Genomic DNA, 23,055 nt, shown 5'->3' with positions numbered 1-23,055 from the left:
ACCCAACATTAAGGGCAATTTTGGACACTAAGGGCAATTTATCATGGCCAATCCACCTAACCCGCACATTTTTGGACTGTGGGAGGAAACCGGAGCATCCGGAGGAAACCCACGCACACACGGGGAGGGCGTGCAGACTCCGCACAGACAGTGACCCAAGCCGGAATCGATTGGTCGTGCTAAACGTACCCCTTAGTGTCCAAAGGTTAGGTGGGGTGGAGGGTGGGGGGAGTGCGCCAGGGTTAGGGTGCTCTTTCGGAGGGCCAGTGCAGGCTGGATGGGCCGAATGGCCTCCTTCTGTACGGTGTGATTCTCTGGACAGTGGGATGTTGACACTGGGCACTGGGGCCAATCTGCTGTGTGCCCCGCCCAGTGCACAGAGCCAGTTAAAATCGCCCCTTGGATTGAAGGGGGAGGGATGTGCACACAGCCCGGGCAGGCAGGGAGGATGGAGGCTCCGGGTGGCTCCTCGGTCCGGGACATGTTGGATGAAACTTTGTGCCCAGCCTGCCTGCAGCTGTATGCCAACCCAGTCAGCCTGCCCTGCGGCCACTGCCTGTGCCGGCGCTGCGCCCTCCCGCTGCCGCCCTGCCCGCTGCCGCCCTGCCCGCTGTGCCGCCAGCCGTTCAGCCGCCAGAGTGTCCGCCCCAACAGGAGCCTCGGCAGGAAGGTGGCCCGGGCTCGGCAGCGACTCGGCCGCCTGGCCGGGCAGCAGGCGCCCTGCCCCGGCCGGCAGCGGGGGCTGGCAGCGGCCGGGGAGCTGGAGGCGCTGGCTCAGCCCCTGCCCCGGTCAGTGCCAGTGCCAGCGGGGTGTGGCACTGGCAGAGCCCGGCCGGGCAGAGGGTCAGTGAAGCAAGTCACCGAGCTCTACAAGGTAAGAGGGAGGGCTGAGGGAGAGGGGGAGGCAGAGAGAGGGAGGAGAAGGCAGAGAGAGGGAGGAGAAGGAAGAGAGGGAGGAGAAGGAAGAGAGAGAGGAGAAGGAAGAGAGAGAGGAGAAGGAAGAGAGGGGGAGGAGAAGGAAGAGAGAGAGAGAAAGAGGAGAAGGCAGTGAGAGAGAGGGAGGAGGAGGAGGAGGAGAAGTGTGAGAGAGGGAGAGGGAGGGAGGAGAAGTGTGAGAGAGGGAGAGGGAGGGAGGAGAAGTGTGAGAGAGAGAGAGAGATGGAGGAGGAAGAGAGAGAGATGGAGGAGGAAGAGAGGGGGAGGAGAAAGAAGAGAGAGAGAGAGAAGGAAGAGAGAGAGAGGGGAGAAGGAAGAGAGAGAGAGAGAGAGGGGAGAAGGAAGAGAGGGAGGAGAAGGAAGAGAGAGAGAGGGAGGAGAAGGAAGAGAGAGAGAGAGAGGAGAAGGGGGAGAGAGAGAGAAAGGAGAAGGAAGGGGGGGAGAGAGAGAGAGAGGGGAGAAGGAAGAGAGAGATAGGGAGGAGAAGGAAGAGAGGGAGGAGAAGCCAGTGAGAGAGAGGGAGGAGGAGGAAGAGAGGGAGAGGGAGGAGAAGGAAGAGAGAGAGAGAGAGAGAAGAAGGAAGAGAGAGAGAGAGAGAGAGAGGAGAAGGAAGAGAGCGAGAGAGGGAAGAAGGAAGAGAGAGAGTGAGGAGAAGGAAGGGAGAGAGAGAGAGAGAGGGGAGAAGGAAGAGAGAGAGAGAGGGAAGAAGGAAGAGAGAGAGTGAGGAGAAGGAAGGGAGAGAGAGAGAGAGAGGGGAGAAGGAAGAGATAGAGAGGGAGGAGAAGGAAGAGAGAGGGAGGAGAAGCCAGTGAGAGAGAGGGAGAAGGAAGAGAGAGAAAGAGGAGAAGGAAGAGAGAGGCAGAAGAAAGCAGTGAGAGAACGAGGAGAAGGAAGAGAGACAGGACGGCATGGTAGCACAGTGGTTAGCACTGTTGCTTTGATTCCCAGGTTCGATTCCCGGCTTGGGTCACTGTCTGTGCGGAGTCTGCACGTCCTCCCCGTGTCTGCGTGGGTTTCCCGGGTGCTCCGGTTTCCTCCCACAAGTCCCGAAAGACGTGCTGTTTGGTGAATTGGACAATCTGAATTCTCCCTCTGTGTACCTGAACAGATTCCCGGATGTTTCGACTAGGGGCTTTTCACAGTAACTTCATGGGTTAATGTAGCCAACTTGTGACAGAGGGAGGGAGGGGAAGGTGGAGGGAGAGGAGAAAGTGGGGACAAAGAGGAGTGAGAGAAGGCAGAGAGGGAGGAGAAGGCAGAGAGGGAGGAGAAGGCAGAGAGGGAGGAGAAGGCAGAGAGGGAGGAGAAGGCAGAGAGGGAGGAGAAGGCAGAGAGGGAGGAGAAGGCAGAGAGGGAGGAGAAGGCAGAGAGGGAGGAGAAGGCAGAGAGGGAGGAGAAGGCAGAGAGGGAGGAGAAGGCAGAGAGGGAGGAGAAGGCAGAGAGGGAGGAGAAGGCAGAGAGGGAGGAGAAGGCAGAGAGGGAGGAGAAGGCAGAGAGGGAGGAGAAGGCAGAGAGGGAGGAGAAGGCAGAGAGGGAGGAGAAGGCAGAGAGGGAGGAGAAGGCAGAGAGGGAGGAGAAGGCAGTGAGAGAGAGAGGAGAAGGCAGTGAGAGAGAGAGGGAAGGCAGTGAGAGAGAGAGGAGAAGGCAGAGAGGGAGGAGAAGACAGAGAGGGAGGAGCAGGCGGAGAGAGGGAGGAGCAGGCGGAGAGAGGGAGGAGCAGGCGGAGAGAGAGGAGAAGGCAGTGAGAGAGAGAGAGGAGAAGGCAGAGAGAGAGAGAAGGCAGAGAGAGAGGAGAAGGCAGAGAGAGGAGAAGGCAGAGAGAGGAGAAGGCAGAGAGAGAGAAGGCAGAGAGAGAGGAGAAGGCAGAGAGAGAGAGAGAGAGGAGACGGCAGAGAGAGAGAGAGGAGAAGGCAGAGAGAGAGAGAGAGGAGAAGGCACAGAGAGGGGAAGGGGAACGCAGAGCGAGAGAGAGAGGAGAAGGCACAGAGAGAGGGGAAGGAGAAGGCAGAGAGAGAGAGAGGAGAAGACAGAGAAAGAGGGAGAAGAGAAGGTAGAGAGAGAGAGAAGGTAGAGAGAGAGAGAAGGTAGAGCAAGAGAGAAGGTAGAGCGAGAGGAGAAGGTAGAGAGATAGAGGAGAAGGTAGAGAGAGAGAGAGGAGAAGACGGAGAGAGAGGGAGAGGAGAAGATAGAGAGAGGAGGAGATAGAGAGAGAGAGGAGAAGGTAGAGAGAGAGGGGAAGGAGAATGCAGAGGGAGGGAGAGAAAGCACAGAGAGAGGGAGAGGAGAAGACAGAGAGAGAGAGAGAGGAGAAGGCAGAAAGAGATAGAGAGGAGAAGGCAGAGAGAGAGAGTGTAGCACAGTAGCAGAGTGGTTAGCACTGCTGCTCCAGGGTCCCAGGTTCGATTCCCGGCTTGGGTCACAGTCTGTGCGGAGTTTGCACGTTCTCCCCGTGTCTGCGTGGGCTTCCTCCGGGTGCTCCGGTTTCCTCCCACAAGTCCCGAAAGACGTGCTGTTAGGTGAATTGGACATTCTGAATTCTCCCTCTGTGTACCTGAACAGGAGCCGGTGTGTGGCGACAACGGATTTTCACATTAACTTCATTGAAGTGTTAACTTGTGACACTAATAAAGATTATTATTAGAAGTCAGAGAGAGAGCTGAGAAGGCAGACAGAGGGAAGAGGAGAAGAGAGAGTGGAGAAGGCAGAGAGGGAGGAGGAGAGAAGAGAAGGTAGCGAAAGAGAGGAGAAGGCGATGCGAGAGAGGAGAGGGCGGCGAGAAAGAGGGGGCAGCGAGAATGAGAGAGAAGGCGGCATGAGAGAGAGAGAGAGAAGGCGGAGAGAGAGGAGAAGAGAAGGCGGCGAGAGAGAGGAGAAGGTGGCGAGAGAGAGAGAAGGCAAAGAGAGAGAGAGAAGGTGGAGAGAAGGGGGAGAGAGAGAAGGCAGCGAGAGAGAGAGGAGAAGGCGGCGAGAGAGAAGAGAAGGCGGCGAGAGAGAGAGGAGAAGGCGGCATGAGAGAAGAGAAGGTGGCGAGAGAGGGAGGAGAAGGTTGCGAGAGAGAGAGAGAAGGCGGCGAGAGAGAGAGAGAAGGCGGCGAGAGAGAAGAGAAGGCGGCATGAGAGATAGAGAGAAGGCGGCGAGAGAGAGAGGAGAAGAGAAGGCGGCGAGAGAGAGGAGAAGGTGGCGAGAGAGAGAGAAGGCAAAGAGAGAGAGAGAAGGTGGAGAGAAGGGGGAGAGAGAGAAGGCAGCGAGAGAGAGAGGAGAAGGCGGCGAGAGAGAAGAGAAGGCGGCGAGAGAGAGAGGAGAAGGTGGCGAGAGAGAGAGGAGAAGGTGGCGAGAGAGAGAGAGAGAAGGCGGCGAGAGAGAAGAGAAGGCGGCGAGAGAGAAGAGAAGGCGGCGAGAGAGAAGAGAAGGCGGCGAGAGAGAAGAGAAGGCGGCGAGAGAGAAGAGAAGGCGGCGTGAGAGAGAGAGAGAAGGCGGCGAGAGAGAAGAGAAGGCGGCGAGAGAGAAGAGAAGGCGGCGAGAGAGACAGAAGAAAGCAGCGTGAAAGAGTGAGGTGAAGGTGGCGAGAGAGGGAGGAGAAGGTGGCGAGAGAGAGAGGAAAAGGCAGACAGAGGGAGGAGGAGAGAGGGAAGAGGAGGAGAGAGTGAAGAGAAGGCAGGGAGAGATGGATGAGAAGGCAGAGTGAAAGGGGAAAGCAGGCAAAAAGAGAGAGAACGCAGAGAGAGGGAGGAGAAGGAAAGAGAGAGAAGGCAGAGAGGGAGAGACAGGGTGGAGAAGGCAGTGACAGAGGGAAGGCAGTGAGGGAGGAGGAAGAGAGAGAGTGGAGAAGGCACTGTTGCTTCACAGTGCCTGGATCCCAGGTTTGATTCCCGGCTTGGGTCACTGTCTGTGCGGAGTCTGCACGTTCTCTCCCTCTGGGTTTCCTCCGGGTGCTCCGGTTTCCTCCCCCAAGTCCCAAAAGACGTGCTGGTTAGGTGAATTGGACGTTCTTAATTCTCCTTCAGTGTACCCGAACAGGCGCCGCAGTGTGCCAACTAGGTGAGCACTGGCTGCCCTGTGGCTGGCCCTCGGGGGAAGAGGACATCTCTCCTGGCCTCCGCTGTGTCTAGGAGCCTCCGCTGGTCTGCATCCCCGAATCTTGGGGCCGGTCTCCTGGACGCCATTATTGTGAGCTGGCTGGGGTTGGCTTGAGCACGTGCTGCTCGACCTTGTTAGCGGGGGGCTGGTGAATCAGTTACGAGCCTTCAGTTGCGGCAAGAAGCCCGTGGAGCCTCGCTAAGTGGACCAATTAACGTTGAAAAGCGTTGCCGGCCTTGCTGTGCTGAGCGCCGGGAAGCTCGCAGCAGTTCCCGCTCGCTTACCACACTTAGAAATCTTTCTGGAGAATCGGGCCCTACAAATTTGTTTTGGAAGGGGGGCGATTATAGCACCGGAACTGAGAGTGGCGGGGAATAAACACGCCGGCAAGCCTGGCTGCACAGAAATTGAGGCACTGCTTTTAATGGGCGCACCGATTTCAAAGTGACAGTCAAGCCCCCGCCATCCCACCCCGCCACCCCACCCCACCTCAATGTCGCCTGTGTGAGGGCTTCAGTGACCCAACCACCCAGCAACATTACCAACATCAAACACCTCTACTCACCGTTTGCTGTCATTGGGACCCCGCATTGGGTCTCCCTTCAGCCCCCCCCCACCCCCCGGACTCTCGGCAGCATGAGGACCCCACCCCTCCGACAATCACCAGGACCAATGGACCCACAGCGACACTTTGCTATGGGGTCACCAGATGTCGCACCCCTGAATGCTTTACCCCTTCAGGCCCGGCCCTCGTGGCTGTGAACTGGCAGAATCAACCTGGCACGGACATTCCCCCAATGTAAATAAAATGGAGCATTGACACACAGCCGTCACCTCATTGCGCACCAAAGTAAGATTGAAGAGCTGAATATTCTTCTCCTAATGCAATGTCCTAGTTCTTTTGACAGACTGATCACTGTCTGTATTTAATCACTGGCTGTGTGATCACTGTATTTAATCACTGACTGTGTGATCCTCTGTATTTAATCACTGACTGTGTGATCACTCTGTATTTAATCACCGACTGTGCGATCACTGTCTGTATTTAATCACTGACTGTGTGATCACTGTCTGTATTTAATCACTGACTGTGTGATCACTCTGTATTTATTCACTGATTGTGTGAGCACTCTGTATTTAATCACTGACTGTGTGATCACTCTGTATTTAATCACTGACTGTGATCACTGTCTGTATGTAATCACTGACTGTGTGATCACTGTATTTAATCACTGACTGTGTGATCACTCTGTATTTAATCACTGACTGTGTGATCACTCTGTATTTAATCACTGACTGTGTGATCACTCTGTATTTAATCACTGACTGTGCGATCACTGTCTGTATTTAATCACTGACTGTGATCACTGTCTGTATTTAATCACTGACTGTGTGATCACTCTGTATTTATTCACTGATTGTGTGAGCACTCTGTATTTAATCACTGACAGTGTGATCACTCTGTATTTAATCACTGACTGTGTGATCACTCTGTATTTAATCACTGACTGTGCGATCACTGTCTGTATTTAATCACTGACTGTGCGATCACTGTCCGTATTTAATCACTGACTGTGTGATCACTCTGTATTTAATCACTGACTGTACGATCACTGTCTGTATTTAATCACTGGCTGTGTGATCGCTCTGTATTTAATCACTGAATGTACGATCACTGTCTGTATTTAATCACTGATTGTGTGATCACTCTGTATTTAATCACTGACTGTGTGATCACTCTGTATTTATTCACTGATTGTGTGAGCACTCTGTATTTAATCACTGACTGTGTGATCACTCTGTATTTAATCACTGACTGTGCGATCACTGTCTGTATTTAATCACTGACTGTGTGATCACTGTCTGTATTTAATCACTGACTGTGTGATCACTGTCTGTATTTAATCACTGACTGTGTGATCACTGTCTGTATTTAATCACTGACTGTGTGATCACTCTGTATTTAATCACTGACAGTGTGATCACTCTGTATTTAATCACTGTGTGATCACTCTGTATTTAATCACTGACTGTGTGATCACTCTGTATTTAATCACTGTGTGATCACACTGTATTTAGTCCCTCTTTGTGCCCAAACAAGCACCGGAATGTAGCGACTAGGGGATTTTTAGTGACTCCATTGCAGTGTTAATGTTAGTCTGCTTGTGACACTAATAATTATTTTTTTAAGGCAGAGAGCGAGAGAGAGGAAACGGCAGAGAGCGAGAGAGAGGAAACGGCAGAGAGCGAGAGAGAGGAAACGGCAGAGAGCGAGAGAGAGGAAACGTCAGAGAGAGAGAGAGAGGAAACGGCAGAGAGAGAGGAAACGGCAGAGAGTGAGAGAGAGGTAAAGGCAGAGAGAGAGGTAGATTTGTTAGTGGGGGAGCATTTTGGAGATAGTGACCACAATTCTGTGACTTTCACTTTAGTAATGGAGAAGGATAGGTACATGCAACAGGGCAAGGTTTACAATTGGGGGAAGGGTAAATACGATGTTGTCAGACAAGAATTGAAGTGCATAAGTTGGGAACATAGGCTGGCAGGGAAGGACACAAGTGAAATGTGGAACTTGTTCAAGGAACAGGTGCTACGTGTCCTTGATATGTATGTCCCTGTCAGGCAGGGAAGAGATGGTCGAGTGAGGGAACCATGGTTGACAAGAGAGGTTGAATGTCTTGTTAAGAGAAAAAAGGTGACTTATGTAAGGCTGAGGAAACAAGGTTCAGACAGGGCGCTGGAGGGATACAAGATAGCCAGGAGGGAACTGAAGAAAGGGATTAGGAGAGCTAAGAGAGGGCATGAACAATCTTTGGCGGGTAGGATCAAGGAAAACCCCAAGGCCTTTTACACATATGTGAGAAATATGAGAATGACTAGAGCGAGGGTAGGTCCGATCAAGGACAGTAGCGGGAGATTGTGTATTGAGTCTGAAGAGATAGGAGAGGTCTTGAATGAGTACTTTTCTTCTGTATTTACAAATGAGAGGGGCCATATTGTTGGAGAGGACAGTGTGAAACAGATTGGTAAGCTCGAGGAAATACTTGTTAGGAAGGAAGATGTGTTGGGCATTTTGAAAAACTTGAGGATTGACAAGTCCCCCAGGCCTGACGGGATATATCCAAGGATTCTATGGGAAGCAAGAGATGAAATTGCAGAGCCGTTGGCAATTATCTTTTCGTCCTCACTGTCAACAGGGGTGGTACCAGGGGATTGGAGAGTGGCGAATGTCGTGCCCCTGTTCAAAAAAGGGACTAGGGATAACCCTGGGAATTACAGGCCAGTTAGTCTTACTTCGGTGGTAGGCAAAGTAATGGAAAGGGCACTGAAGGATAGGATTTCTGAGCATCTGGAAAGACACTGCTTGATTAGGGATAGTCAGCACGGATTTGTGAGGGGTAGGTCTTGCCTTACAAATCTTATTGAATTCTTTGAGGAGGTGACCAAGCATGTGGATGAAGGTAAAGCAGTGGATGTAGTGTACATGGATTTTAGTAAGGCATTTGATAAAGTTCCCCATGGTAGGCTTCTGCACAAAGTAAGGAGGCATGGGATAGTGGGAAATTTGGCCAGTTGGATAACGAACTGGCTAACCGATAGAAGTCAGAGAGTGGTGGTGGATGGCAAATATTCAGCCTGGATCCCAGTTACCAGTGGTGTACCGCAGGGATCAGTTCTGGGTCCTCTGCTGTTTGTGATTTTCATTAATGACTTGGATGAGGGAGTTGAAGGGTGGGTCAGTAAATTTGCAGACGATACGAAGATTGGTGGAGTTGTGGATAGTAAGGAGGGCTGTTGTCGGCTGCAAAGAGACATAGATAGGATGCAGAGCTGGGCTGAGAAGTGGCAGATGGAGTTTAACCCTGAAAAGTGTGAGGTTGTCCATTTTGGAAGGACAAATATGAATGCGGAATACAGGGTTAACGGTAGAGTTCTTGGCATTGTGGGGGAGCAGAGAGACCTTGGGGTCTATGTTCATACATCTTTGAAAGTTGCCACTCAAGTGGATAGAGCTGTGAAGAAGGCCTATGGTGTGCTCGCGTTCATTAACAGAGGGATTGAATTTAAGAGCCGTGAGGTGATGATGCAGCTGTACAAAACATTGGTAAGGCCACATTTGGAGTACTGTGTACAGTTCTGGTCGCCTCATTTTAGGAAGGATGTGGAAGCTCTGGAAAAGGTGCAAAGAAGATGTACCAGGATGTTGCCTGGAATGGAGAGTAGGTCTTACGAGGAAAGGTTGAGGGTGCTAGGCCTTTTCTCATTAGAGCGGAGAAGGATGAGGGGCGACTTGATAGAGGTTTATAAGATGATCAGGGGAATAGATAGAGTAGACAGTCAGAGACTTTTTCCCCAGGTGGAACACACCATTACAAGGGGACATAAATTTAAGGTGGAAGATATAGGAGGGATATCAGAGGTAGGTTCTTTACCCAGAGAGTAGTGGGGGCATGGAATGCACTGCCTGTGGAAGTAGTTGAGTCGGAAACATTAGGGACCTTCAAGCAGCTGTTGGATAGGTACATGGATTACGGGAAAATGATATAGTGTAGATTTATTTGTTCTTAAGGGCAGCATGGTAGCATTGTGGATAGCACAATTGCTTCACAGATCCATGGTCCCAGGTTCGATTCCGGCTTGGGTCATTGTCTGTGCGGAGTCTGCACGTCCTCCCCGTGTCTGCGTGGGTTTCCTCCGGGTGCTCCGGTTTCCTCCCACAGTCCAAAGATGTGCGGGTTAGGTGAATTGGCCAATGATAAATTGCCCTTAATGTCCAAATTGCCCTTGGTGTTGGGTGGAGGTGTTGAGTTTGGGTAGGGTGCTCTTTCCAAGAGCTGGTGCAGACTCAAAGGGCCGAATGGCCTCCTTCTGCACTGTAAATTCAATGATAATCTATGATTAATCTAGGACAAAGGTTCGGCACAACATCGTGGGCCGAGGGGCCTGTTCTGTGCTGTATTTTCTATGTAAAGGCAGAGAGAGAGAGAGGAAACGGCAGAGAGAGAGAGAGGAAAAGGCAGAGAGAGAGAGAGAGAGGAAAAGGCAGAGAGAGAGAGAGGAAAAGGCAGAGAAATGAAATGAAATGCAAGAGGAAAAGGCATATTTCACCCCATAACAATGCCTTGGTAAGGCAGTGGTGTAGTGGCTTGTCACTGGAATAGTAATCCAGCGACCCAGGGCAACAATGTGCGCACCTGGGTTCGAGTCCCACCACGGCAAAGGTGAAAGTTGACTTTTTTTAAAAGCTGGAATTAAAAGGTCAGATGATGACCATGAAAGCCAATGTCGATTGTGTTTAAAAACCCATCTGGTACAGCCATGAATGGCCCAGCAAGCCGCTCAGTTGAAGGGCATTTGCGGATGGGCAATAAAATACTGACCCAGCCAATGGCGCCCACATCCCGCGAGTGAATTTTTAAAAAACTGCATTCATTCTGATCCAGGAAATGTTACGGAATAAACAGGATTCTCTTCGGAAGCGCAAGGATTACCTCCACCAATGCCAAGGTATAGAGGAAGCTAACAGGGTGGAAGTGAAGGTGAGATGTTGGAATCGAGTCGATAAAACGGTTGCCTGTCTCCATCCCGTCCAACATTCAGCCGTGCTAGTTCTCGTAAAACCCAGTGTCGGGAGTGTGGATTGTTGTGTTCTGCTTCTTGATGCAGCATAAGCTGCTTCCTTGATGAATGCTCTGACAAAGGAAGGTTCAGACTCGGAGATAGGTTTAACACATTTATTGAACAGTTAACAATTCACCTACTTGAGTTCGACTCTCCTAACCTTGCTATCGTAACTCAGTCTAACTAACCAGTCTGCTCTAAGCCATGCGGTGGGTGTGATGCTTCTGATCTGCCCCAGTCCTTCTCTCTAAGTGGAAAGAGAAAGAGCATGTGTGCCCTGTCCTTTAATATGGGTAGCCCCCTTGTGGTAGTGTCACCTCTGGGTGTCTTGACTGCCCATTGGTCGTGTCCTATCCTAAGTGTTCATTAGCTGTATGTCTGCATGTCATGATGTCTCTGGTGCTCCGTCTAGTGTTTGCTTAGTCTTAGTGTATTTACATTAACCCTTGTGTATTTACAGTGATGCATATCGCCACACGGATGGCCGGCAAAACTGTTGGTTTTGTGTCGCCGCGCACCTGACCGATTTCAATCCCCAATAGCAGTAACGCATTAACAAGTGACGGATAAAGTTTCTATAGTGGAACACGGATTACAATGATCAGAGTGAACGGGGGACATCTCCATGAATTCATTGTTCAAAAAATTATCTTCTGATCCAACAAAGGTCTTTTAGATTGTGACAGGGCTTTGATAGAGTGGGCAGGGGCAGAGGGGAGGGGGGGGCGCTGACGTTAGAGAACACCTCAATTTAAAAAAAATATATAAATTTAGAGTACCCAATTCATTTTTTCCAATTAAGGGGCAATTTAGCGTGGCCAATCCACCTATCCTGCACATCTTTGGGTTGTGGGGGCGAAACCCACGCAAACACGGGGAGAATGTGCGAACTCCACACGGACAGTGACCCAGAGCCGGGATCGAACCTGGGGCCTCGGCGCCGTGAGGCAGCAGGGCTAACCCGCTGTGACACCATGCTGCCCGAGAACACCTCAATATGATAGCCACCAAGAAATTTGATCAATTGGGAATCCCAGGAGAGTGGTGAGAATGTGGAGCTGCGGCCGTGCAGGGAGTGGCATGTTTTTAAGGAGCGCGTGGAATGGAAAAGAGTGACGCTGATAGTTGTAAAAAAGGAAGGCAAGTATTTACAATATATCGGTGAGCTCCTCCACACCTCAATGCGAGTAAGGTGCATTGAATGGGTTTCACATTCACCCCTAGGTTTGATTGCTCAGAGGTTAGGGGAGTTGCTGTTCTGGGTGGTGGGGGCGAGTTTCTGGTATCTAAGAATCCAGGTAGCAAGGAGTTGGGTGCAGTTACATAAATTGAACTTGGCGTGACTGGTGGAGGGGGATGGAGGTGGATTTCAAGGGGTGGGATGTGTTGCCGGTGTCACTGCCTGGGCGCGTGCAGACGGTTAAAATGACAGTGCTCACCAGGTTCCTGTTGGTCTTCCAGAACCTCCCCATCTTTGTTCCCAAGTCCTTTTTTTAGGAAGGTAACTGGGATAATTTGGGGCTTTGTTTGGGACGGGTGAGGAGGATGTTTTTGTAGAGGGCGTTGCCAAGTTTGAAGAATTGTTACTGGGTGGCGAATAGCGCAATGGCGAGGGAATGGGCTGTGGAGGACGAGTCGATCTGGAGGCGGCATCGTTAAGTGGGACGAGTCTGAGGGCACTGTTGTTGGCGCCCCTTCCGTTCCTGCCGCTCCGGTACTCTGTGAGCCTTTGTGGTGGTCTCGGTGTTATGGGTGTGGAGCCAGTGTGGGCAACATTTCGGGTTAGACGGCATGTCGTTGTGGGCGCCAATATGTGACAACCAAAGGTTTGTGCCGGCAGGGCTGGATGTGAGGTTCCGGGGATGGTGGCGGGTGGGGATGGAGTATTTTAGGGACTTGTTTATAGGAGGATTGTTTGAAGGTCTGGAGGAGTCGGAGGAAACATATGAGTTGCCCAAAGGGAATGGTTTCACATACCTGCAGGTGAGGGATTTGGTGAGGAGAGAGATGCCATCCTTCCCGGGGCTTCCACCTCCGGCGTTGCAGGACAAGTTGTTGTTGGAGGATGATATTGGAGAGGGGAGGGTGTCGGGTACCTACAGTGAGTTGATGGAGAGGGAGGGTGCTTTGGTGCAGGAGATTAAGCGTAAATGGGAGGGGGAGTTTGGTGGGGAGCTGCAGGCCGGGGAAGTGGAAAGAGGCCCTGGGGGTGGGTGAATGTATGATCCGGTTTAAGGTGGTGCAGAGGGCGCACATGACGGTTGCGAGGATGAGCCGGTCTTTGCAAAGGTGGAGGACAGATGTGGGCGGCCGGCAAATCACGTCCACATGTTCTGGGCGAGGTTGAGGGGGCTCTGACGGAGGTTCTCGCCCGTGATGTCTGAATGTCGGGGTGTGGGATGGCCCGAGTCTGGTGGTGGTGATATTCGGTGTATCGGAAGATCTGGGAATCCAGGTGGGGGGAGAGAGGCCGACGTATTGGCCTTTGCCTCCCTGATAGCCCGGAGATGGATCTTGTGCTGGCAAGGCTCAGAGCCACCGAAGGCAGGATGTGGGTAAGCGACCTTGCAGAATTCCTGGGTTTGGAGAAGGTCAAGCTCGCCTTACGGGGGTTGGAGGAGGGGAAACAGTTCATTGATTTCTTCAAGGCAAAATGAGGGGTCAGCGGAGTAAGGGGGGGGGGGTTGGTATTGGGGGGGAGGTTGGGGGCCGGTGGTTTCTGTCCATGTTGGTGCTGGCCCTCTGATATTTGCATGTATATACGTAAGATGCCTTTAAGAAAAATATGTTTATTTTTTTTAAACTATTGCTAATTAACCATAATAGAAGAAAGTTTAACTCCCTCAGAAATATGTCGAAGGCCTCCGGGAGAACATCACCTCCGAGTTTGCGGAATTGCAGCAGTTCATCAGGAGCGAAGAGACAGCCCTGATAGCAAGGCTTGAAGAAAAGCAAAAGGCGGTGTCACAACAAATAGAGGGCAACATGAGAAAAATTTCAAAAGACTTGGCCGCTATTGATCAAACAATAAGCAACGTTGAGAATTTGCTGGCCCTGCAAGAGGCAGAATTACTTCAGGTATTCACATACCTACATTGTAAATAACCCACTAATCATAACCTTTTTAAAGGCTTAGCAGCAATAATTACGGCTCAACTCGACAATTCGGTCTCGGTACACAAACAGCTGGCGAGGTTCCAGCCATGCATTACTGGATAGTGCTCTGAGCCAGGACGCTGAGGGCTCGCGTTTCACTCCAGTGCGACCAAACTTCAGCGCAGCACTGGGGTAGGGGTGGGGAAAGGGTGTTGCCGTTCACAGGAGGGGTGTTCACCTCCATGCTGTTAGCTCTCTCGGGTGAGCCAGGAAAGGTCGCAGACCTGAAAGCGTAACCAATCAGGTGACGAAGTGGTAAGTTCACTGGATCAGCAATCCAGTCGTTCAAACCTCCCTCTCAAACAGCACAATGGATGTACCTGCACCGCATGGGAGGCGGCTCGCCTTCTCTGGGGCAATTAGGGATGGGTATCGGGCGATCACCATCTCTGACAAGAGAGGATCTAACTATCGTCCCTTGAGATTTAATGGCATTACATTCACTGAATTACCAACTATCTACATCCTGGGGGTTACCGTTGACCAGACACTGGATTAACCATGTAAATATTATGGCTACTAGAGCAGGTCAAAGGCTAGAAATCCTACGGTGAGTCAATCGCCTCTTGACTCCCCAAAGCCTGTCCATCATCCACATGTCAAGGAGTGCGATGGAATACTGCCCCCTTGCCTGGATGAGTCCAGATCCAACAACACTCCAGAAGCTCAACACCATCCAGGACAAAGCAGCCCCGCTTGATTGCTCCCCCTTCCACAAACATTCAATCCCTCCACCACTGACGAACCGTATTAGCTGTGTGTACCATCTACAAGATGCACTGCAGGACCTCACCAAGGTTCCTTAGGCAGCACCTCCCAAACCCACGACCACTAACACCTAGGAGGACAAGGGCAGCAGGTACCTGGGAACCCCACCAGATCAGATTCCCCTCCAAGTCACTCACCATCCTTTTTTTTAAAGAGTACCCAATTATTCTTTTTCCAGTTAGGGTTAATTTAGCATAGCCAATCCACCTACCCTGCACATCTTTGGGTTGTGGGGTGAAACCCACACAGACGGGGAGAATGTGCAAACCCCACACGGTAGGGATTGTGACCCGGGGCCGAGATCGAACTCGGGGCCGTGAGGCAGCAGTGCTAACCACTGTGCTACTGTCACTCACCATCCTGACTTGGAAATATATCGCCGTTCCTTCACTATCGCTGAGTCAAAATCCTGGAATTCCCTTCCAGTCAGCGCTTAGGCGTACCTACCCCTCAGGGACTGCAGCGGTTGAACAAGGCGGCTCACCATCACCTCTTTTGAAAAAAAATATTTCAATTAAAATTTTAACAATGACAGAACATCACATTTACAACTGAAATGCCCCCAAAGCGACCCCACCACCCATTAGCGACAACCAGCTCTCCAAAATGTAATATAAACAGAGCCCAGCTCTTGTGGAACCCCTCACTCGTCCCCCTCAAGGCGAATCTCACCTTTTCCAAACACAGGAACTCCGTTAAATTCCCTCGCCACAGCGAGTCAGAGGATGGAGAAGCTGACCTCCACCCCAGTTGGGCCTACCTTCGAGCAATCAGCCTGCAACTCCGGCAAGTCTGACACCCTGTATATGACCCCTGGGGGATTGGGTTCCAAGTCCACATGTATGATCGGCAACATGATGCTGAAGAACGACCTCGAAACCTCTCCAGCTTTGGGCAGGACCAGAACGTAGGCATGTGATTGGCTGCGTCACTCCCGCACTGCTCATACCCATTCTCCAGCCCTGCAAACAACCAGCTCACCCTTGACTTGGCCAGGTGCGCGCTACGTGCCACTTTTAACTGAACTCGTCCTGGCTTCGTACACCAGAATGAGGCATTCAACCTTCGCAGCACCTCTTAGCACAATCCCTCCATCCCGCCTCCAGCACCACCACCTTCTCAAGGCCACTAGGGATGGGCAAGAAATGGTGGTCTCACCAGCGACCCCCACAGCCCATGGATGATATTTTCTTTAAAATGCCAAGTGGATTGGCCAGCAGCTCCCGAGGGTGGGGCTTCCTCCCCTGTGAGGGAGAGAAGGACCACTGGCTGCCTGTTCTGCCCACCCACAGTCCGCGCTATAGGCTGGTATCCAGTCAGCTTCGCGCCGACATCCCTTCCAACGTTTCAGGATGATGAATTTTTTTTAAAATTTAGAGTACCCAATTCATTTTTTCCAATTAAGGGGCAATTTAGCGTGGCCAATCCCAGAGCCGGGATCGAACCCGGGACCTCGGCGCCGTGAGGCAGCGGTGCTAACCACTGCGCCGCCGTGCTGCTTTCTCAGGATGATGACTTGTCGGCAGAACCCCTGACTCCAGGGCACAGGGTCGAAACATTGGCCGGGATTTTCCAGTGGCAATCGTCACGGGTGTGACGGAGTATCTGGCGGAATTTCCGGTCCCATAGCACAGTCATTAACTCGGTTCCCCCCCCCGCCCCCTCCACCAAGATGCCTGCCAGCTGACCATTTCCCGAGTTTTCTGCTTTTTTTATTTCAGATTTCCAGCTTCTGCAGCATTTTGTTTTTGTATTTCCGCCCCTCTCCCTCTGGGAGTTTAATTCTAACATTAGTTCCTCTTTTTATTCTAGGATATGAGGTCCAGCATCAAATGGTATGTCCTATTTTTTTTCTCTCTGCTTAACTGATGTATGCACCCTTCTATCCCGAATCCTCCATGGCTTGACCCCTCTCCAGCTTTAAAACCTCCTCCAGCCACACAACCCTCTGAATCATTGCCCCCTTCCAATTCCAGTCTATTGTTTAATCAGTTGCTTCCCCCACCTGGGTAGCCACGTCTCGACGTTAATCTCTCAAACTCACTTCACAAATCTACTTGCTCACCTTTCTCCTCTACCTTTCCCATCTCCTTGAAATGTTCCTTAAAACCTGACGTTTTTAACAAATATGCCCCGATATCGAGTACTCATTATAGGTCCTGGTGTCAGTTTCCATTCACCCTGCACCCCTCATCACCCCTTTGTTTTCATAGACCTACCGCTGGCTCCCAGTTGAGCCACAATACAGTGTTCAAATCCCCAAGCTTGTTTCCAGACCCTTCCACGGCCTCGCCCTTCCCCCATTTCTGGACTCTCCTCCAGCTCTCCAAACCCTCTGGGGACCCTGTGTTGATAGATGTAGACATTCATAGAATTTACAGTGCAGAAAGAGGCCATTCGGCCCATCGAGTCTGCACCGGCCCTTGGAAAGAGCACCCCCACCTAAGCCCATGTCTCCACCCCATCCCCGTAACCCCACCTAATCTTTATGGACACCATTAGCATAGCCAACCCACCTAACCTGCACGTCTTTGGACTGTGGGAGGAAACCGGAGCACCCGGAGGAAACCCACGCAGACACGGGGAGAACGTGCAGACTCCACAGAGACAGTCACCCGAGGCCGGAATTGAACCCGAGCCCCTGGCGCTGTGAGGCAACAGTGCTAACCACTGTGCCGCCGTGCCAACTGTTTCTCGAACACGCCAGCTCTGGAGTTTCCCCTCGGGGTGCCTCTGCTTCGTTTTCCCCCCCCGTTGAAGACGCCCCTAACTCTTTGACCAAGCTTTTTGTCATCTGATATAATGTCTCCTTTTTGTAGCTGGGTGCCAAATATTTGAGAATTGCTCCAGTCAGATGCTTTGTTATGTTAAAAGGCGCTAAGTAAAGGCAAATTGCTGTTGTTGCTCCGACAGTTTTGAAAATACGATTGGGTGGTGGCATAGAACGGATTTGCTGCTGCCTGACTTTCTGCCTCATGGCGATGGTGGCAGGTTTCCTTGTGCCATAGAGCAGAGGGTAGGGTGGCCCCGTTTTGGAGATCGATAAAGAAAGGCCCTGCTATAAGTTTGTCCAGCGGGAGGAGCTTGAATCTTTCAGCCCCAAATGGATGTGACCCTGGGGGCTTAGTCCACGCTCTTGAGGGAGACCAGGAACCCCGAGGTGACGTTCCGGTGGTCGCCTCACTTTGAATCACGCCTCACTGGGGATTCTGCAGCCAGCTTAGGATTTGACTTGAGCCGTGGGCTACCATGGGGGTAACGTAAAGCCAGCGGCTAATCTCAGCACCCTGCCAATTCTGACCCTGTCTGTGGGCATGTGTGTCCCTGAATCCCTTCACTCTGCTATTGGTTCAGTCAAGTTCTGGAATGTTCCTTCCCTGCGCCTCACCTCTGCCTCCTCAACAACCCAAAACCCAAACATTTGGTCAACCCTAATAGCTCCAAAAGTGATTCGGTGTCAAAGCCTGTCGGGCATTAACAACAACTTGCATTTATATAGCACCGCTAATGAGGGAAATCATCCCAAGGTCCTCCACAGGAGCTTTAGCGAACAAAATTTGGCACAGAGTCGCGTAAGGTGATATTAGGTCAGGTAGGTTTAAAACGTGTCTTCAAGGTGGAAAGTGATGTGAGGAAGTGGAGAGGTTTAGAGAGGGAATTCCAAAGCCTATGGCCCAGGCAAGCTGAAAGCACAACTGCCATAGGTTGAGTGATGTAAACCTGAAGAATGTTTTGCATGTTAAAGGCATTATGTAAACACAAATATAGCCATCCAGATTTTCAATAAAACCTACTCAGCCCATTCCCTCTCTCACACACTTCATTCTCTCGCTTACACTCTCATTCGCCCACTCACTCTTGTGCCACTTCCTCTCCCACTCACTCTCTCTCTTGCTCTGTCACTCACTCTTTCTCGTTCGCTCCCTCGCTCTCTCTCTCTATCTCACTCTCTCTCATTCACACTTGCTCTCAGTTATCTTACTAGTGCTCTCTCGCCTGCGCGCTCTCTGCCCCTCGCGCTCTCTCTCTTGCACTCTCTCCCGCCCTCATGCTCTCTCCTGCTCCATCTTACACGCTCTTGCTCGCTCTCACTCTCATTTCTGTCACGCTCGCTCACGCTCCCATCTCTCGCTCGCTTTTGCTCTCATACTCTCTCGCGTTCTCACTCACTCTCATTCTGTCTCTCACTCTCTTGTTCTCACACTAACTCTCTTGATGTCCTTCCCTTCACCCTTTTGCTGTCCGACCTAGTGATTAGGTTATCTTGCAGAATTCACTGCTGCCCACACTGCCGCACCCAAAACCACAGCTTGTTCTTTCACGTCAGGGTATGTAACTTCCCACCGGCTCACTACAAATCATGGTGACCAATGTGCATTTGAATGCTGCAAGGATTGCCAACTGTTTTCAGTGTAACTGGGGCAGACATAAAAACAGAGGGGAGCCCCTCTTACCCGCCCGGAAACAGAGGGGGAGCCCCTCTTACCCGCCCGGAAACAGAGGGGGAGCCCCTCTTACCCACCCGGAAACAGAGGGGAGCCCCTCTTACCCGCCCGGAAACAGAGGGGAGCCCCTCTTACCCGCCCGGAAACAGAGGGGAGCCCCTCTTACCCGCCCGGAAACAGGGGGGAGCCCCTCTTACCCACCCGGAAACAGAGGGGAGCCCCTCTTACCCGCCCGGAAACGGAGGGGAGCCCCTCTTACCCACCCGGAAACAGAGGGGAGCCCCTCTTACCCGCCCGGAAACAGGGGGGAGCCCCTCTTACCCGCCCGGAAACAGAGGGGAGCCCCTCTTACCCGCCCGGAAACAGAGGGGAGCCCCTCTTACCCACCCGGAAACAGAGGGGAGCCCCTCTTACCCACCCGGAAACAGAGGGGAGCCCCTCTTACCCGCCCGGAAACAGAGGGGAGCCCCTCTTACCCGCCCGGAAACAGGGGGGAGCCCCTCTTACCCGCCCCACTCGGTGTTTTCACTTCAACCCCTCCCCCCCAAACCCCTCCATTTTACATCCAGCAAGTGTTAACATTACCCCCAGCCACCCACCACACGCTAAGCATTTAATAACGAACTTGATAATTAAACGATTTCCAATGTTTGCTCAGGTCTGGTGTTGATTATCAGAGTCCCACCAGGCTTCCAGTGGCTCTGACTCTGGGGGAGTTCAGTGGACCTCTGCAGTATGTGGTCTGGAGACGGATGCTGAAGGAAATCAGGACAGGTAACATTGGGCCTTCATTCTGTTGCTGGCAGGGGGCTGGGTGGGGGTAGATTGTGTTGGCACAGGTAACTGTTGCAGGGTGTTATGAGCACACGAGCGAGGAGCTGGAGGAGACCATTCAGCCCCTCGAGCCTGCTCTGCCTTTTAATAAGGTCATGGCAGACCCGACGCTGACCTCAAATCTGCATTCCGCCGACTCCTGATACCCTTTCATCCCCACTTATCAAGAATCTATCCAACCCGGACTGAAGAATATTCACAGATTCCACCACCTTTCGTGGAAGAGAGTTCGAGGGACTCACCACCCTCTGCTCATCTCCATCTTAAACGATCAGCCCCTTATTTGTAAACAGAGATGCCCTAGTTCTGGATTATCCCACAAGAGGAAACACCCTTTCCACCCCCACCCTGTCAAGACCCCTCTGATGATATGCGTGTATTTAATGATGTAAACCACTGCGAACAGCAGGTGGCAGTGTAAATCTACCATGTGACTCTGTATCTCGAGGATTTGGAGTGTTAGTGGATAGTCATACTTGCAGTAGCTGAGGATAGTTTATCAGTATTAGTAGTATTTCTTCTAGTTATCTTTACCCAGCATTTATTTTATAATAAAATAGTTTAACTAAGAACTAGACGTTCTACTGTGCATCATTCCTACTGGCCAAACACCAGAACGTAACATGGTACCAGGACTAAAGATCTACTAAGAAAACAAGCTTCTTTGAAGATCCGAACAGTTAAACATAACTCCGAATAAGAAGAAAGTAAAAAAGAAAATATCTTCTACTAACTTAAAGGGCAGCACGTTAGCATAGTGGTTAGCACTGTGGCTTCACAGCACCAGGGTCCCAGGTTCGATTCCCTGCTGGGTCACTGTCTGTGCGGAGTTTGCACATTCTCCCTGTGTCTGGGTTTCATCCAGGTGCTCCGGTTTCCTCCCACAGTCCAAAGATGTGCAGGTTAGGTGGATTGGCCATAATAAATTGCCCTTAGTGTCCATAAAGGTTAGGAGGGGTTATTGGATAAGGGGGATAGGGTGAAAGTGAGGGCTTAAGTGGGTTGGTGCAGGCTTGATGGGCCGAATGACCTCCTTCTGCACTGTATGTTCTAAGTCCTATGTTCTAACCTCGTGAACTACTGGCAAATAGTACTCAATGCGCTAAAGTCCAGGACGGAAGGCCTGAAGTCACCACACCAGCTTCGAGTCACTGGTAAAGTAGATGAGAATTGGCGTGTATTCAAACAGCAATTCACGCTTATGTTTCAGCCCTTGGTCTGCAGGCACAGCCTGATGAGAGGTGCATAGCATTGCTGCTCACTGTTACAGGTTGACCAGTGGTAGAAATATTTAATACATTCGTTTTCGATAGAGAGGCGGATAGCACGAACTTCGAGGAAGTTGTAAAGCAATTTGATCGGCATTGCACGCCAAAGAAAATGAGGTGTTCGAACGCTACATATTTTGCATGCGCACCCAGAAGGCAGGCGAATCGTTTGATAGTTTTCTGATAGATTTGCGATTGAAGGCGCAGTCGTGTAACTTTGCTACCCTAAAAGCGTTGATGATCCGTGATCAGATCATGTTCGGGATTTGTAACAACAAGGTACGCTGGAGGCTGTTAAGAGAAAATGAACTTCAGCTTGATGATGCTATCAAAATTGTCATTACAGCGAGCTAGCTACACAGCAGATTAGCACTTTGAATCTGAAATATTTTGGCGATAAGATAGGAGAGGCAGCTAAAGCCATTAGAGTAGTGACGCACTCGAGTATAAATCGTGGTCCCAGCACCGGCAGCCATTTTCTTTTTTAAATTTCGAGTACCCAATTAATTTTTTCCATTTAAGGGGCAATTTAGCGTGGCCTATCCACACTACTTCCAGAACCAGGGGTCACAGTCTGAAGATACGGGGTAAACTATTTAGCACATCTACCCTGCGCATCTTTTTGGGTTGTGGGGGCGCAACCCACGCAAACACGGGGAGAATGTGCAAACTCCACATGGACAGTGATCCAGAGCCGGGATCGAACCTGGGACCTCGGCGCCGTGAGGGCGCAGGGCTAACCCACCGCGCCACCGTGCTGCCCCCCAGCAGCCATTTTAAGCCACCGACCGAATCCTCCATTTCATGCAAGCGATGCGGCAATCGACATTGTCCAGCGTTTGGGAAGATGTGCTCCAAATGTAAAGGCAAAAATCATTTTGCTAAGCAATGCGTTACCAGTAAAAAAAGGGGAACAAGCAAAATCAGTTAACATGGTTGATGAAGTATGCCGCTTGGAGACACGTTCGTCATTGACATGATTCCTAGTGAGGACAAGGATCGCCAAGGCACGCAGAATGACGACGCTTTCATGACGATTTGCAGCAATAGTGAAATAAATGCAAACACTCCAAAAGACAAATAGACCGTTCCATTAATGATTAATGACACATTAATTAACTTCAAACTCGACACAGGAATGAGGGCCAACCTTATCAGTTTGTCAAATTTAAAAGAGCTGAGAATTAAACCACAAGTGTTAAAGCAGTACTACTGAAAGACTACAACTGAAATTAAATTACTATGCTAGAACCATGCGAGCTCGATGTAACTGTGAAGAACAAAGTTCACACAGTAAAATATTCCATTGTAGAGGTGGAATGTGAATCTCTACTACGAGTGGAAAGCGTGTGAAGCACTTGAGCTGGTTAAGCGAGTTTACAGTGCAGACTGTATGTTAACCAGACAAAATGCATCACTAGATTCCATACTGAAGGAATTTCCTGGGTTATTTCAGAGCTTTGGCACATTACCTTTCACGTAGCGAATCCAGTTGAAAGAGCCGTGTACTAGCTCCATTAAAAGACATTGAAGGATGAGCTAGAAAGGATGATGGCTTTAGGCATAACCAAAAGCATAGAAGAACCTACAGATTGGGTAAACTCTATGGTCTGCGTTAAGAAGAGAAATAACGATCTAAGAATCTGTAAGGACCCCAAAGATCTGAACCTCAACATTAAAAGAGACAATTTTCTGATTCCGAAGAGGGAAGAAATCACACATGAGAAGTCAGGAGCAACATGGTAGTAAGTGAGACGCTTCACAAGGTTTATGGCAGCTCAAGTTAGACAATGGAAGCACAAAGCTGTGTACTTTCAACACTCCATTCAGGCAATATTGTTTCTTAAGGATGCCATTTGGTATAATTTATGCATCAGAAATTTCCATTGTGCCATGGAACACATCTTGAAGGGATTCCAGGAGTCAGAGTATATGTTGACGACATAATCATC

General features: G+C 50.8%; 1 protein-coding gene across 2 annotated transcripts in view; it reads left to right on the top strand.

The window, feature by feature from the left end:
• The first annotated feature begins 438 nt into the window (after positions 1–438).
• Positions 439–23,055, top strand: part of LOC140390365 (E3 ubiquitin-protein ligase TRIM39-like) — a 30,364-nt gene continuing 7,747 nt past the window's right edge. The window contains exons 1-5 of one of the 2 annotated variants that reach the window (XM_072475475.1): positions 439–874; positions 10,455–10,550; positions 13,480–13,710; positions 16,369–16,391; positions 19,660–19,775. In XM_072475475.1, coding sequence (XP_072331576.1) covers positions 449–874; positions 10,455–10,550; positions 13,480–13,710; positions 16,369–16,391; positions 19,660–19,775 — 892 coding nt within the window. In that variant the 5' untranslated portion in view covers positions 439–448. The remainder of the gene's footprint in view (positions 875–10,454; positions 10,551–13,479; positions 13,711–16,368; positions 16,392–19,659; positions 19,776–23,055) is intronic. The other variant, XM_072475476.1, reaches the window with a different exon arrangement.

The sequence above is a fragment of the Scyliorhinus torazame genome, chromosome 14 (genome assembly GCF_047496885.1).
Source record: "Scyliorhinus torazame isolate Kashiwa2021f chromosome 14, sScyTor2.1, whole genome shotgun sequence".
Classification (NCBI taxonomy): domain Eukaryota; kingdom Metazoa; phylum Chordata; class Chondrichthyes; order Carcharhiniformes; family Scyliorhinidae; genus Scyliorhinus; species Scyliorhinus torazame.
The sequence above is the reverse complement of the archived record's forward strand: the minus strand, read 5'-3'. Positions and strand labels throughout refer to the sequence as shown.